At 39.4% G+C, this 16,464-nt stretch overlaps 1 protein-coding gene across 1 annotated transcript in view; it reads left to right on the top strand.

Annotated features, from left to right (window-relative positions):
• Positions 1-16,464, top strand: part of LOC106875967 (insulin-degrading enzyme-like) — a 30,723-nt gene that overhangs the window by 11,503 nt on the left and 2,756 nt on the right. Inside the window, 19 exon segments of the mRNA XM_014924308.2 lie at positions 211-308; positions 310-453; positions 1,233-1,322; positions 1,489-1,561; positions 2,071-2,163; positions 3,618-3,709; positions 4,459-4,539; positions 4,673-4,776; positions 5,459-5,561; positions 6,131-6,226; positions 7,145-7,171; positions 7,924-8,006; positions 8,206-8,350; positions 10,430-10,540; positions 10,948-11,068; positions 11,363-11,454; positions 12,028-12,136; positions 13,147-13,314; positions 14,593-14,717. Of these exon segments, the coding sequence (XP_014779794.2) occupies positions 211-308; positions 310-453; positions 1,233-1,322; positions 1,489-1,561; positions 2,071-2,163; positions 3,618-3,709; positions 4,459-4,539; positions 4,673-4,776; positions 5,459-5,561; positions 6,131-6,226; positions 7,145-7,171; positions 7,924-8,006; positions 8,206-8,350; positions 10,430-10,540; positions 10,948-11,068; positions 11,363-11,454; positions 12,028-12,136; positions 13,147-13,314; positions 14,593-14,717 (1,955 nt within the window).

Here is a 16,464-nt window from a genome sequence, read left to right on the forward strand (position 1 = left end):
TGTATTTAAATTCTTCACTTTGCCAGAGTCCCGTCACTGATAAGGTTTCCACAAAGGGTCAACATTGATTCCAATATTAAAAAAAAGAGATCATTTACCAAATTTCAATGAACTTACAGAAACTAATCTTGTCCTCTCTCCAGTGTGGAACCTATTATAAGTGGCAGGTAGTTCAGCCAGTTCTTTGGTTCGAGGGCTTGAAATGCAAAGAAGGGTCATATCCTAAAAAAAAAAAAAGCAGAAATATTAAAAGATTCACAACCATTTTAAAATTCTGTCAGTCCTGTTGTTTTTCTCAGACCATTCCTTATTGAATGTTTTTTTTTTTTATTGCTTTCAGAATCCCTTGATGAACTGACTTCAATGGTTCTACCATTGTTTGATAAAGTTGTCAATAAAAATGTTGAGATTCCTGTTTGGAATGAACATCCATGTGGCAGTGAACAAGTGAAGGTAGGTGTAATATTGCATTTGGGGACAGGTGACCATTAACAATAAAAGAACATCATAAACAGGAATGGTGAGTTACATTAGAACAGTATTTGTCTTGCATCTATTCATATTAGATGCCAATCCAACACATGTTTCTGCTGTGTAAGTGTCCTAATGACCTTTGATATTGCATTCATGTGCAAGGTACCTGCCTGCATTCTAAATCCCTATTCCTTTATGTTGTGTGTGATATAACCAGCAGAAGTTTGGGGAATGCTGTGCTCAAGACTCTTGGCTCTTGCATCACTTTGTAACTGCTGCCAATTTAAAATAATTAAACATATATGAAAGTGAAAGGGGTCCAGTGAACTTGCTCTGAGGAGTGGAATATCCAACGTTTTGGATTCAATCCTTCATCAGGGGGCAGAGAATAAGAGCAGATAAGGTTTACATCCTCTCAGCTGTTTTGAATTCTATTTTTCCTGTTTGTTATGCCAAACCTATATATATATATATATATATATATATATATATATGTGTGTGTGCGTGTGTGTGTGCATGAATGTATGTATGTATGTATACACACACGCACATAGAATTAAATGTCATGCTAGAGATTCAACCAAATAATTAGAATGAATTTGAACTCATGATGTGTTTGTAGTAGTCTGTCTGTTATGAAATGATAAATAGAATATGTTAGTTCCGACATTGTTTAAATGAAATAATAAAACCAAAATGGTGTTAAGTATTTATTAATTTCTTGATCTTCATCTCCTTCATGTTTTTTTGTCTTTCAGACCAGAGTTATTACGGTGCCTGTAAAAGACCTCAGAAATTTAGCCATTGTTTGGCCAATTCCTGATATCCAAGCTTACTATAAATCCAATGTAAGTAAAATCTAAGAACTATTTTGCGAGTTTGGAATATTTCTTCGTTATAATCCTTACCTTTTTTTTTCCTAGAATTTTATTTTGAGTCAGTTTTTTTGTTGTCTCTTAACTGACTCTAACTTGTGACTCCAGGAAAACTAACAGAGAATCTTTGATTTTTCAGCCCGGATTTTATTTGGCACATTTACTTGGACATGAAGGACGCAACAGTCTCCATGCTGAGCTGAAAGCTAAAGGTAACTTTGCATCCTCATCATTTAACGTCTCTTTTTTCCATGCTGGTATGGGTCGGATGATTTGACAAGAACCGACAGGCAGAGTTTTAGTCAAAGAAATCAAACCCAGAACTTTTGGGGTTTTAGTCTGATACTTATTCTACCATTCTTTTTTGCTGAACCACTAAGTTATGGAGATGTAAACAAACCAACACCAGTTGTCAAGTGGCAATGAGAGCAAGCACAAAGGCACACATATACACTCGTATATATATATATTTATATATATACATACACACACACACTTTGTAGGCCTTTTCTGTCAAATCCTCTCCAAAGGCATTGGTTGCCCCAGGGCCATAGTAGAAAACATTTGCCCAAAGTGCCATGCAGTGTGATTGAACCTGAAACCTCATGGTTGGAAAGTGAGCTTCTTAGCCATGCAGCCATTCCCGTGTATCAAGTATTTTTTTGGGGGTTTTTAAAGTTGTTTTTGTATTTATTGTTTCTTTGTTGTTGTTCCTTTTCAGGTTGGGTGAACACCCTTTATGTCTACATCAAATCAAGGGTCCATGGCTTTATGTTCTTCACTCTTGCAGTAGATTTAACAGAAGATGGAATGGGTAAGTTCCAACCTTCTTTGTATCTCTTCCGTAATGTGACTAATACCACCTTCTCCAACATCATCACTCTCACCACCACCACCACCATCATTAGCATCACCATCACTATCATTGTCGCCACTTTTATTGTGTTCACCGGGAGCCAATGAGGGAAGCCTCACCAAGAGTGTTCGACATGCTAGAAATACCAGCTGAATCCGCCAGACCACATCCTACAACCATAAAACTAAGTTTGTGGCAGGATATACCTTTGATCGTAAGCCTGCTCACACTTTACTAGTGTACAATATCATCGTCATCTTCGTTATTACCCTCATGGCCACCACCACTGATAGGTACATTGGATGTGAATGTAAATTGGTAAACGACTTCTGGCCACGTGATCATCTATCCAAAGCTTCTCCCCCTCTACGAAAGTTGTCTCCCTTAGGCAGGGTACATAACTCTGCTTCCTCTCGTTCGATTATAAAAAGAATGAAAATTCCCTTTATGCAGTTGAATGGTTTAACGGCGTGAAACTGCACCCACACACTTGTAACCTCTTCCTTCCACTCCCCCACGTCACTGTTAATTTGCCCTCGTTTCTCCACCAACACAAATCGACGTTTCATTTCTCCCCAGACGCCATCGTCTTCTTCACCAGATTAAACATGTTCCAAAGTCAGAATTATTGGTAAAAACAATGGATGAAAGCCATTACCTCATCCAAGCTATACAGGTGTATAGAAACATAATTCTATACAATATTCTAATCATTATTAATTTCAAAATAACTGGAGTTATTTGTTCCAATCCTTTACATTCTGAGTTCAAATACCACCAACGTCAACTTTGCTTTTCGTCCTTTCAAGCTTAATAAAATTAAGTACCAGTCGAGTACTAGGCGTATGACCTTGCAGGTGGGGCCCAGTTAGAATTTTCTTCAGGTCGAGTAGCCCATCCCACTCAAAAGGTCCCTGAACAAGGTTTGATTAAGGATGATGAATGAGACACCCATGTTTCCAGAGGTGAATTATTGAAACCCCAAAGAATTCCTCTTATCACTTGGCTATGATGCTCCCCCACTACTTCTGCTCGTGATCAAAGATTCACATATTGTCAACCACCAAGGGACATCTGGTATTGAGCAGAATATTTGCTGTAACCCATCTTTTATACCAATTATTATTATTATTATTTTACTGGTATCAGCGGTTGGGCTGCAGCCATGCTAATGTGTTGTATTTGCAAAACAGAATTGGTAAATTCTGATAAGTTTAATATGCCTCAAGAAGACAAGAATCCACTAAATATTTCAAGCCAAACTGTTTGGCATAGAAAGTTTTTTAAAAGCAGTTTCCTCTCTCCAGTGAAAGGATTAAGGAATCTTTGCTGGCACAGATCAGCCTAAGTCACCTGGGACTTTTATTCCAGATCTTTGCTCAACTTTTGATCACCCTTACTTTGTCTTTCAGAGCATGTCAACGACATCGTCACATTGACCTTCCAGTATCTGAACATGTTGCGCAAAGAAGGGCCCCAGGAGTGGATATTTAAAGAATTTCAGGTTGGTTTCAGTTCATTTCAGCTTTCAAGGTCACATTGATAAGGGTTGTTGTATTTTCATTTTAAGAATAAGGACCCTGCTAACCCCAAATTGCTGTCTGTCTTATATCAACAACTTTGCAGTCATTTCATGTAACAAGCTCCCAGTTTATAGAGTAAAGGGGTTTGGTGATGGCAGCAGGAGATCCAGTCTTAAAAACATGCAGATATAACAATGTGATCCCTTTATCTCTGCTGTGAGTGCAGAATGATAAATTATCATACACATATATGTACATCACATGATGGGCTTCTTTCAGATTCCGTTTACCAAATCCATTTGCAAGGCTTTGGCCAGGCCAGGGCTGCAGTAGAAGACACCCAAAATGCCATGCAGTGGGACAGAACCTGAAAGTGCAGTTAGTAAGTGAACCACACTGCCTTGTCAGCACTTGTGTGTGCGTGTGTGTGTGTATGATGATCATGTTTTTTTTTGTTTGCTTTTCCATGCTGGCATGGGTTGGATGGGTCATCACAGACTGCATCAGTTCTTATTGAGAGTTGCAGCAGGGTTCGAGGACCACATCTTGCTCTCGTGTTCCATTTCTTTTATGATTTCTACATCCGGTTGCCATTCCTAATACCAAGTGATTTACAGAATTTACTGGGTTGATAGCACCAGCACTGCAAGGGTTGCCTTGTTCTATGCTAGATTGAATAACTTGTAGACATCCGTATCTATAATTTGAAATGTTTATTTTTGTGTTACAGAGTCTCAGCAATATGACATTCCGCTTTAAAGACAAAGAGAATCCTCGTAATTACGTGGTTCACTTGACAGACAATCTCCAGGTAAGCTGTGCAGACTTTCACTCAAAGTGGAGCACATTTTCATAATACTTTAACCTTTAATCAATTATTTCTATGAAATGACTAATGTATTTTAATAATATTTTAATTTTTCGTCTGTTATTTCTTCCTGTAGACTTTTGAAATGACTGATGTTTTGTGTGGTGAGGATATCTGGCGTGAGTATCGTCCTGACTTGATAAACGAGATTCTGGCTCTGCTTATTCCTGAGACCGTCAGGTGAGTTGTGATTATTTGCTCGGTTTTGTTAGTCTGCGTAATCTTTGGCCCAGGTAATGCTCCTCCGTTTGGGACATCACCAGACCTACGTACAGCACATATATACACATATATATACACCAGTATTTGTGCTTCAGTGTAAACTTTTCAGTGTTTACAACTTCGTTCTTGGAACGGAACAATTGTCTGAGTGCATGGGCAGCTCTTTTGCAAGATGTGGGCTGCATGAGGCATGGCACTTCGTCAGTTGGGCCACACCACTCGAAGAACTCAAAGCAATTGTCTTTCCTTAGTGTCTGTTTCAGAAAGTTTTGCAGGCTGTGCATTCTGCTTTCAAATTATACCGAGGTGGACATTGCCATTCACAGTTTATTAGTTCATACAATAAACGGCGGCCAGACACGTATTGGAAGTTGACTAAACTAATAGTGGTAACCCTAAATGACTTAAGGCTCAAAATTATTGCAGGCCACTGCCACCAGGTGGTGGCAGTGGTGGCGGCATTCATGGGTGTAGAAGTGATGGGGTTGGGGGACGATAGCAGTGGTATGATAATGGTGGTGGTGGTGAATCTTTTTTTTTATTTAATATGTTTTTATTACTGTTCCGATTTTGTTGTTATTTTATTGCTGCCGTTCTTCCAACATTAATTTCCAAATTATTCTTCTGTTTCTTTTTGAAGAATCTTTGTCATTGCCAAATCATTTGATGGAAAAACTGACCAGAAGGAACATTACTATGGCACTGACTATAAAGTTGAAAAAATTGATGAATCTGTCTTGGAGGTTAGTATTTAGTTGTGAATTAAACACACCCACCCACACACACAGCCTTTTATGTTTTACTTGTTTCAGTCATTAGACTGCAGCCATGCTGGAGCACCACCTTGAATTTTCAATGAACTTAATTGACCCCAGTACTTTTATTTTTGTCAAGCTTGGTACTTATTCTATCAGTTTCTTTTGCTGAACCACTAAGTTACAAGGATGTAAACAAATCAATAACTGGTGTCAAGTGATTGTGGAGGACAGACACACACACACACAAACACACATATATGATGGGCTTCTTTCATTTTCCATCTACCAAATCCACTCACAAGATTTTGGTCATCCCAAGACTATAGCAGAAGAAACCTGCCCAAGGTGCCATGCAGTGGGACTGAACCTGAAACGATTTGGTTGGGAAACAAGCTTCTTACCACATGGTCATATCTACACCTTTGGAAGACTTGAATAAACAAAACAGAAATAGTCTCTACAAATTGTTCAGTTTTGTTCTTTTTTTTTCGTCCCCTCATTTAGTGTTATTTCTAAACTTTGTCTGGCATCGATTTTACCATTCTATATTACAGACATGGAGAAACTGTGAAACGCATGAAAACCTTCAGCTTCCAATCCCAAATGAATTTATTCCAACCAATTTTGAAATCTTTAAAAGAGAGAAAGATGTAAGTCTTTTATGAAGTTGCTTTCAAGACATTGTTTTTATAAGACAGAACTTTTTGAGTGTCTCTCAGTTTGATGAGTGGGGCCGGGCTGAGTGAGTACCTCCTTGTGAGATATAATGTATACTTGAGTGGAGCAGCTTGATGACCATCTCTGTTTGATATATTGAGCACATGAATAAGAAGTATGTGAGTATTGAGTACATGAGTTTAACAGCTCTATGAGTATCTATGTGTTGCATTGAGTGAATTGAGTATAACGGATCTAAAAGTGTTTCTCTGTTATATTGAGTACAGGAGTACATGGGAATCACTCCATGGGAATCACCCTGTAAGATGTGTACATGAATATAACCGCTCTGTGAGTATCACTCCTAAGAGTAACTCTGTTAAATATTAAATATTAAATATTTAGAGTATAAGTATAACTGCTCTGTGAGTATCTCTCTGTTATATATACTGAGTATATGAATATAACAGCTCCATGAGTACATCATCATCATCATCGTTTAACGTCCGTTTTCCATGCTGGCATGGGTTGGACAATTTGACTGAGGACTGGCAAGCCAGGTGGCTGCGCCAGGCTCCAGTCTGATCTGGCAAGGTTGCTACAGCTGGATTCCCTTCCTAACGCCATCCATGCCGTGAGTGTAGTGGGTGCTTTTTACATGCCGCCGACACAGGAGCCAGTCAGGGCAGGGGCTAGGTACAAAAGTACAACAGCACTCTATCATGTGTAGATGTATTCGGTTATGTGAGTACAAGAGGTTTACGAGTATCTCTCAGTTATATTAAATACTGAAGCATACCAATACTCTAAGTATCTTTTTATTCACCATATTGAGTGTATATTTTAATTTCTTTTTTTTTTATTTCAAATTTTTTTTATTGGTTTTTAAACTTTTATTTTTTGTTTTTCAGTCATCTCCTTTGCCAGAAATTATAAAGGTCAGTAATTCTTTGGTCATTTTCAGTCCCCATTTTGTTATTATTGGTCAGCAGCAGACCGTAGGCTGGCAGAACCGTTACCATGCCAGGCAAAATGCTTCGCAGCATTTCGTCTGTGTTTATGTTCTGGGTTCAAATTCTGCCAAGGAGAACTTTGCCTTGTATCCTTATGGGGCAGTGGGGGAGGGGGGGGGTCAATGAAATAAGTACCAGTTGAGCACTGGGGTCAGTGTAATCAACTAACCCCTTTCCTCAAAATCTCAAGCCCTGTACTTTTGAAGTTATCTGGTAGAATAATTCAGGAACACCATCCTCATGAAAAGCAATAGTTAAGTTAGTATGGACATGTTTAATGTCGGAAGGTATTTAATGTGTTAATATTAACTGCCATTACGTTCTGAGTTCAAATTCCGCCGAGGTCGACTTTGCCTTTCATCCTTTCGGGGTCGATAAATTAAGTACCAGTTACGCACTGGGGTCGATGTAATCGACTTAATCCCTTTGTCTGTCCTTGTTTGTCCCCTCTGTGTTTAGCCCCTTGTGGGCAATAAAGAAATAAGAAAGAGGTTTGTGATTGAAAGGGAGATCATCATAATCATCATCATCATCACCAGGTTCTTTTTATGTTGCCGTCATTCCAAGCAACCTCCACCTGTCAACTCCTCTTCCTCCCCTTCATTTTTTCTCCTCTTCCTCTTCCTCCTCTTGTCCTCTTCCTTCACTCTCTCTCTCTCTCTCTCTTCCTCTCTCAGGATTCCACAATGTCACGGTTATGGTTCAAACAAGACGACAAGTTCCTGCTTCCTAAAGCCTACCTCAGTTTTGAATTCCGAAGGTACGTCCTTGATTTTCTTACTTTGTCTCTCTCTCTTTCTCACCTGAAATTGAACCTCTCTCGCTTTCTTTCATGCATTACCAGCCACATCTCAGCTAGAAATGGTAGCTACACTGGGTTGGGCTGTGTGTCATCAGTTATAAATGGCGTCCATCATGCAACACTCATCAACCCCTCAGTCCACCTTTTCTCATTTCAGTCTTCTCGCTAACGTCGACCCCGTTCACACTAATATGACCGTGCTGTTTTTGAGTGCCTTCCGCGATGCCCTCAACGAGTACACCTACCATGCTGAAATCGCAGGACTTTTCTATTCTTTGGACATCACATCGTATGGACTCGGAGTGAGTATTTCCATCTTAATGTGTGAGAATTATGTCAGAGGAGCAAAGGTTGTGGGGGGGGGGATCAAGCCTGGACAGTGTGCGGTCATCTGTGGTCAGCAATTGTGAGACTTACAAAGTACTTTTACACTTGACCTGTGGCTAACATTTGGGATTGCATATTTAGGAACTATTAGCTGCACCAGATAATTGGTGATAATGGCCACCCTTTTGATGGATGTGGAGACTGAATGTGTGTGTGATTGTGGATGCATGTATGAGTGTATATCTGTACATGTAGATGTATGTATTTGTGTGTATGTGTAAGCATTTGTGCATGAGTTTGTATGCATCTATGCATGTGTGGGTATATGTATGTGTGTGTGCATATGTGGTTGGATATGTATCTATCTATTTATATATATATATATTTGTGTGAGTGTGTGTATCTGTGTGTGTATATATATATATATATATATATATATGTGTGTGTGTGTGTGTGTGTATGTCTGTTTGGAGGGGGAGAAGCAAACTGATCGCTGGGTGGATGGGTGAGTGATCACTCATTAAATATGTTTAATCAAACGGAATGGCTGGGAATTTGTTGTTTGCGGAAAAGGAAATCTCGCAGAACATCCACAAAGAACAACAACAACAACAATACTAAGCAGGACTTGGAACTTAGCATTGGTTAAAGAACCCACCACCACCACCATCACCACCCCCACCAACATCACTATCACTTCCCCTCGTCTTCCTCACCACCACCCCAATAATAACAACACCGCATCAATGAGTAAGCTATGTTCTCGCTTGACCTGCCTGAAATAGCAGCTAAATCTCCCTCATCTCATGCAGTTGTCTTATTAAAAGGAAGGACAAATTAGGTAATGTCTCAGGTAGATTATGTCAAGGCAAAAAAAGACAAGAAAACAAGATAGCCATGGGTGAAATGCCTTTTATCCTAGGCCTGCTTGATAAAGGGTGACCTAGTGTTAAACAACAACAACAATAAAAGGAATGTGTGATAAATGCCTTCTTGGAATTTGTCCAGGAAAAAGGATTGTTCTGAGACACACAAACAGAGTAATCTTTGAATGAGTGGTGGTGGTGGTGGGGTCGGTGTTTACTGGGGAAGGTACCAAAGCATGCTGGGAAGTGGTGTAAGGTCAACCAAGTTCATTGTCACCCTAAGTTCTAAAGCTGTTCTTAAAATACATGACCTTGTTTGACCTGATCATAGCAATGGTGGTGGTGGTGGTGGAATTGAAGATGGTGATGTTATTGTCTTGTCTTTGAAAGGAATGAAACCAATACAGTGAAAGCTGGATATTATAATCATGAATAAGGTTATCAGTGTTATCAGAATAAGAGAGTCCCAAACTCTCTATTTGCTTTTTATTATCAGTTGGTTATTGTTATCAAAAAAGGCTTTGTCCCAAACTGATAACAATAAACAGACTCCACCATAAATAGGAAATACCCGACATACCCTCCCCCTTTACACATTACCACTACACTTACGACCATTCCCCCCAATTTCTACTTTCATTTTCTCTCTCTCTCTCTCTCTCTCTCTCTCTCACCGTAGTCTCACTCTTTCTCTCTCCTTCCACTTCCTCTTCTTCCTCTCTTTCTCTTTCTGTCATTCTCTCTCTCTCTCTCTCTCTCTCCCTTGATGTTAAGTATTTAATTATGTTCTTATAATTGCTTTTGTTTCGTGCTATATTGATATTGTTGTTGCTGTTGTCAGAGAGAAGAACTATCTTTTTATAATGCTGCCAGTGGTTTTTTGTACTCATAGATATAAGCATTGTCAGTCATGGTCCCTGGCAGACAAAATAGAATTTTCTGTTGATGCAAAACTCAGAGTATTGGCATTTTTGAGTTTAGTTAGAATTATTGAAGAATACTCTACATTTTGGGATTAAGTTCTTTAATTTATCACTTCTTGCTGAATTGAGTCTTCTCCTACAACCCTGGTTTAACCTAAGCCGTGTGAGGAAATTCCATAGGCAGAAAATAAAAGAGGTTCCATGTATGCACATAGTGTGTGTTTATTAAATATATTTCTTTTTTCTCCCTCTCTTTATCTTTCAGCTTTATGTCCAAGGTTACAACGATAAACAATCAGTTTTGTTGAAGAAAATCATGGAGAAGTTTCTTAATTTTACTGTAGATCCAAAGCGTTTTGCTATTCTCAAGGAATCGGTAAGTTCTCATATCTTTGATTGTTGTAATATTTACGATGGGAGTAGAATTTTCTATTTGTATTTTTGTTGGTTTATATGTATGGATGGATGTATGTTTGTATGTATGTGCATGTTTGTATGCATGTATGTGTGTGTATATATCTATATACATCAAAACAGTAAGTTGAAAAAGTGTTTTCATATTGTTTATTCACCATTACACATGTTTCATTTGCTAATAGGTGTTACAAAATTGTACATGTAGAAGAAAACATGTAAGAAGTTTATTACTAGAAATTCTTCAGACAGAATCAACACACACACGCACTCTCTCTCTCTCTCCCTCTCTTTCTCTCTCTCTCTCTCCCTCTCTTTCTCTCTCTCTCTCTCAATTGAAATGTCTGTTTGTTGTTTCTTTCTGTGCAGTATAGTCGGACTTTGAGTAACTTTGCTGCTGAGCAGCCCCACCAACACACCATGTATTATCTGACTATTTTAATGACTGAACAAATGTGGACCAAACAACAACTGCTGGAAGCAGTCGAAGGTATGGGGCTCATCTTCTTTCTCATTTATGTAAAATCTGATCCTACAGCGTGGTACTTGTTTACATCTGGGTGGACTGGGCCGCTAAGACCGTAATGTCTTAGTCTGCCTTAACACCCCTATATAGCCCCACGCACCCAAACACACAAGTTATGGTGCTGGACAACTGACCCTAACATCTTGAAGTTGCTGTTTAGTGAGATTGAACCTAAGTCCTGCCACTTCTCAAGTAAACTTGTAACCATCAACCCATCATGACTTTATTCCAATGTGATTTTTACCATTCTCTTTCCAGACATCACCTGTGATGATCTTCAGGCTTTTATTCCGTTACTGCTGTCTAAGATGTATATTGAGGGCCTGGTCTATGGAAACACTTCTCAAGAGGTAAATCTCAGCTTCATTTGTTCTCCTTGAACCCCATCTCAACCCTGTCAAATGACAATGATGAGGATTGTGACTTTACTATTATTTTTTGCTCTTATTTTTAAATATTTGAATTGCTTAGCATTTAAACCATCCATATCCGACCCGTATATTTTGCATGGTTTATGTTTAAGCCAGCCAGATCCAGCTTCTTACACCTACCCTACAATGTCATTCTAAACATAAACAATCACATCATCAAAATCTGGAAGTTAGGAGATAATCCAGGATTAATTCAAAACAATGTGAAAAAACAATCTTTACATTTGGCAAAATAATCAAAATGCTAAAAAGTCCAACTTATTCTTTGATTTTTTCCCCACTTTCTCTTCTTTTTTTATGTATTTTTCTTATTCACTTTTTTCTTTGTTTTACAAAAATTTAATCCAGTTTTTCCTCTTCCCTCTTGTTTTTGTTTGTATTCTGTTTTGTTGTTTTTATTATTTCTAATAATTCTTTTGTTTTGTTTTGTTTTTCGGTTCCATTTGTCTCTTACCATTGTTTGGTGATGTTCTGATGATGTGATGTCTCCAGAAAGCCTTGGATCTGTTGAATATGATAGAAGACATGTTGCTAGAGAAATCGGTGAAGCCACTGCCTCACAGCCAGCAGCGATTTTACCGAGAACATCAACTCTTGGATGGTAAGGCAGCAGAAAAGAGAGAGAAGCAAAAGAGATGAGAGTAACAACAACAACAACAATTATCGTCGTCATCATCGTCATCGTTTAACATCCGCTTTCCATGCTGGCATGGGATGGACAGTTTGGCTGGAACTGGTAAGCCGGAGAGCTGCACCAGTTGCCAGTTTGATTTGGCATGAGACCTGGTGCAGCTCTCCGTCTTACCAGTTCAATAATAATAATGATGACGATGATAATTTGTCTGTGGAGTACTCAGCCACTTGCATGTTAATTACACGAGCAGATTGTTCCATTAATCAGATCAACTGGAATTCTCATAGGATACCAGTTATATACGTATGATTGTTTTTACACACACACATACACACACACACACGGCTGTGTTTGTAGTTACCTTCGCTTATACACATTTAAACAATGGCTGACTGCACATTTACATCTAAGCTGACACATGTACATCCACATGAATACATGTTCCCAGGTAGGTGTAGCCAACATGTATAGGAGTTACTGTCCCTGTATTATACTCTTCTTTGAAAGGAGTTAGCTAAGGGCTGTTTGTCTATCTATCCCCATCCCCGCCTCCCCCTCCCTCTCTAATCTTCAAAAATAAAGGAGAAAAGCTAAGGGAGGCGAAATCAAGTTAATTAATGGGTCTCTTTATCTCTCCTTTCTTCTCTCGTTCTCTTTTTCTTCCTGAAAGGATGACAACAAATAAACTGATTTTACAAAAGACTGCTTTGCATCTTGTTAAAGTCAATAAAAGTACCTGCTATATATCGGGGGTCAAATAAATCGTCTGCCTCCCCACTGGCCTTGTATTGATGTTACAATTTCACCTTTTATTATTAACGGAGGGTTGACAAATGAAGTACCAGTTATATCCTGGGGGGTTAATTAAACCAGTCTTGTTCCTCGTTTACTAAAACCCATGTCCTTACTCTTCACAAATTCATTATGCAACTGTTTAATCATTGTTTGTGTGTTTTTTTTTTCTTTTCCCTTGTCAGGTGACCACTATTTATACAAAGTGACCCAGGATGTGTGGAGCAGCTCAGCTGTGGGCATCTACTTGCAGACCGGAGTCCAGAGCACTCAGTCCAACATGATCTTGGAACTGTTCTGTCAAGTCATCAAGGAATTCTGCTTTACTGTGCTACGTACACAAGAACAACTGGGTGCGTGGACGCTCGATTCCATTCTCTCCCGACATTTTGTCTGCTGTTGGTTTCGGTCATTGGACTGTGGTGATGCTGCGGCACTGCCTTGAAGGGTTTTAGTCAAAGAAGCCAAAAAAGCTGCAGACTAATGTTTTGGGATTTTTTCTTTTTCAGTCTGGTTTTGTTTTTTCTCTCTCTCTCTCTGTCTCTTTTGCCAAACTGCTTAGTAATGAAGACATAAACAAACCAACACTGGTTGTCAGCCAGTGGATGAATGGGTGTGGGACAAACACAGACACGAAGATGCATAAACACACACACACACACACAATGGCTTTCATAATGTGTGTCTGCCAAATTCACTGACAAGGGATTGGCTGGCCTGGGGCTATAAAAGAAGACATGTGACCAAGGGGCCACGAAGTAGGACTGAACCCAAACCACATGGTTACAAAGTGAGCATCTTGCCCCACACAGCCATGCTTGCACCTTTTCTCTTATTTGTTACAGACTTATATTCAAAGATATAGAATCCAGCCATGACCATCCTCTTCTTTTTGTATATCCAGGACCATATTGTCCAATGTATCTTATTTTAGTTTAGGGTGTGACTTCAGGGGTATTTGGCTGTTGTTTCTACCTGGGTCAACAACCGCATAGAGACAGGGTGGAGACCCTAAGACTCTTGGAGTCGCAACCTTCTGAATGAAGTCTGGATTTTCCGTTCAATAAAACATTTTGTGGATTCCTTAATGTCCTCTCTTTACTTTGAAATATTTTTACTCCAGTATGGCCAAAAGAGTATGATTAGGAATACAAGAGGCTGAAATAGGGTTCATCTGAAGGATCTGTGGAGTCTCTCCCATTTGAGCCCTTACTTCTCTGCATTGAGGGGTCCCAACTCTAGCACTACAGACATGGTTAAAATGTCACAGGACAGAATCACAAGATGGATTCTTCAAGCCAAGCCAACTGGAAGGTGACCTACAGGTTGACCAAGAATGGAATGGTTGGATGAACTCCATAGTGTCATTTGGTCATGCTTGGGAACCCAGCTGGAAAGGGAGGAGGTGCCTGAGCACTCTAACCACATGACCCTCCCAGCAATTATGGGTGGAGAAAAATTGATGGATGCTTCCATATCTTTAATTACTTTTTCACAGTAAATAATTACATTTTTCCATATAATTAATGAAATTTTTTCCTCATCACATGTAATTCAATGTGGCGCTCACCCTTGAGGCTGAATTCTTTTCAGTTTTGTTTATTTATTAATATTGATATTTGTTCTCTTAGGTTACTTAGTCCACAGTGGTATTCGAAGGTCAAGAGGGGTCCAGGGAATGCTGCTGATGGTCCAGACTGACCACTCTGCTGATCATGCAGAAGGACGGATGGAAGCATTCTTACATTCTGTGAAGGTAACACATCATCATCATCATTATCATCATTTTCATCATCATCATTATTATTATTAGCATTTGCCTGTTGATTGGAGAACAACATTTGGATGAGGGTTCATGCCTTTGGTGGCCAGAAAGATGAAGGGAATCTGAAAGAAAGATGGAGTGGCCATGCCTGGAATGTGTTTCACCAAAGATTTGTTAATCAGCAACAAGTGAGATTCACACACACACACACACACCCAGACCCAACAAACCCTTCCGCCCCGCCCCCTCCCTCTCTCCTTACTCAGCAACTCCTTATTTCCACCCTTCCCCACTCTTACACCTACCTCACCCTACCACCCAATCCCTCCACCCACCATATTCTTCCCCCCTTCCCCCTCTCTCCACCATATTACACCAGAATGTCAAATTTCATGGCCACTGAACTTGTCTCACAGAATTTATATTATGCTAAGGGGTGGGTGGGTGTTACTCCCCACCGCCACCGTTATGCTACCACATGGCTGCCATATCGCACCTTGCTACCACCCCTCCACCACCCCGGCCTACTATTTCTAGATCTTGGCTCTTCTCTGATTCTTTATTAGTGTGTGTGTGTGTGTGTATGCATGTTCATGCCTCCATTTGTTTGTGTATGTATGTTTGTGTGTGCATGCTTGTTTCTGTATGTATGTGTGTGTGTATGCATATTTGTGCATCCATGTGTTTATGTTTTTGTACATGTGTGTGTGTGTGCAATAGTGAGTATATATATGTGTGTGTGTGTGTGTGTTATACATTTTAAAGAGCAGTGTGGTGGTGGTGGTGGTGGTGGTAACTGATAAGATATAAAATGTCCAAAGTAGAGTGAGGAGGGGTGGGCAGTGATGCCTCACCAAGCATAGAGTGCAAGCAACAACAACAACAATCATAATAACAATTACAACTATAATATCTTTTGGTTGATGCATGGAGAATGGACATTAATGTTAATAATAATAACAATAATAATAAATTATTATTATTCTTATATATAACCATCTGTCGAGGACGTTAATAATGTCTGCTCTGCATCAATGCTTTCGTCCAGTTAACAGCCTCTGCAGCATCCCTTGGGACAACAAAGTCCTCTTCTTGTTGTTGTTGTATGTACTTGTTGCATATTCTTGCTTTACGTTGTATATTAGTGTTTTTGTTATTATTATTATTGTTTTTTTTTTAAACTTGCATTAAAGGTGGGGGGGGTGTTATTTATAGGAGTGCATAGTGGTATGGGAGAGGGGAAGGGCCAGGAGGATGGTGGAGGTTGGTGAGGGGATAGAGTTGTTTTTGGTGATTGTTTTTTTCCCTCCCCCCCTAATTTTTATTTTGGTTGTTGTTGTTGTTATGTCTTCTGTACCAATTCTAAATAAATCCTTTGCCAACCACGCAGAAACCATTTCATCATTTAACTGTTATTTATTCTTTTATTATTATTATTTTTTTTTTCATCATCATCAACACTACAACCATCATCACCAACATCACTACCACCACCGCCACCATCACTGTCATCATCATCATTACCACAATCATCACCACCACCATCATCTTCACCATCACCACTGTCACCACCATCAGGATGGTGCGAGGCAAAATTGTTAGAATATTGGTCAAAATGCCTTGTTGTATTTGTTCCTGCTCCCCACCAAAGTTGACTTAGCCTCTCATCCAATGAGGTTTGATAAAGTGGAACACCAGTCAGCAACTGAAATCAATGGCAAAGACTTCACCCCTCAAA

This window comes from Octopus bimaculoides, chromosome 18 (genome assembly GCF_001194135.2).
Source record: "Octopus bimaculoides isolate UCB-OBI-ISO-001 chromosome 18, ASM119413v2, whole genome shotgun sequence".
NCBI lineage: Eukaryota > Metazoa > Mollusca > Cephalopoda > Octopoda > Octopodidae > Octopus > Octopus bimaculoides.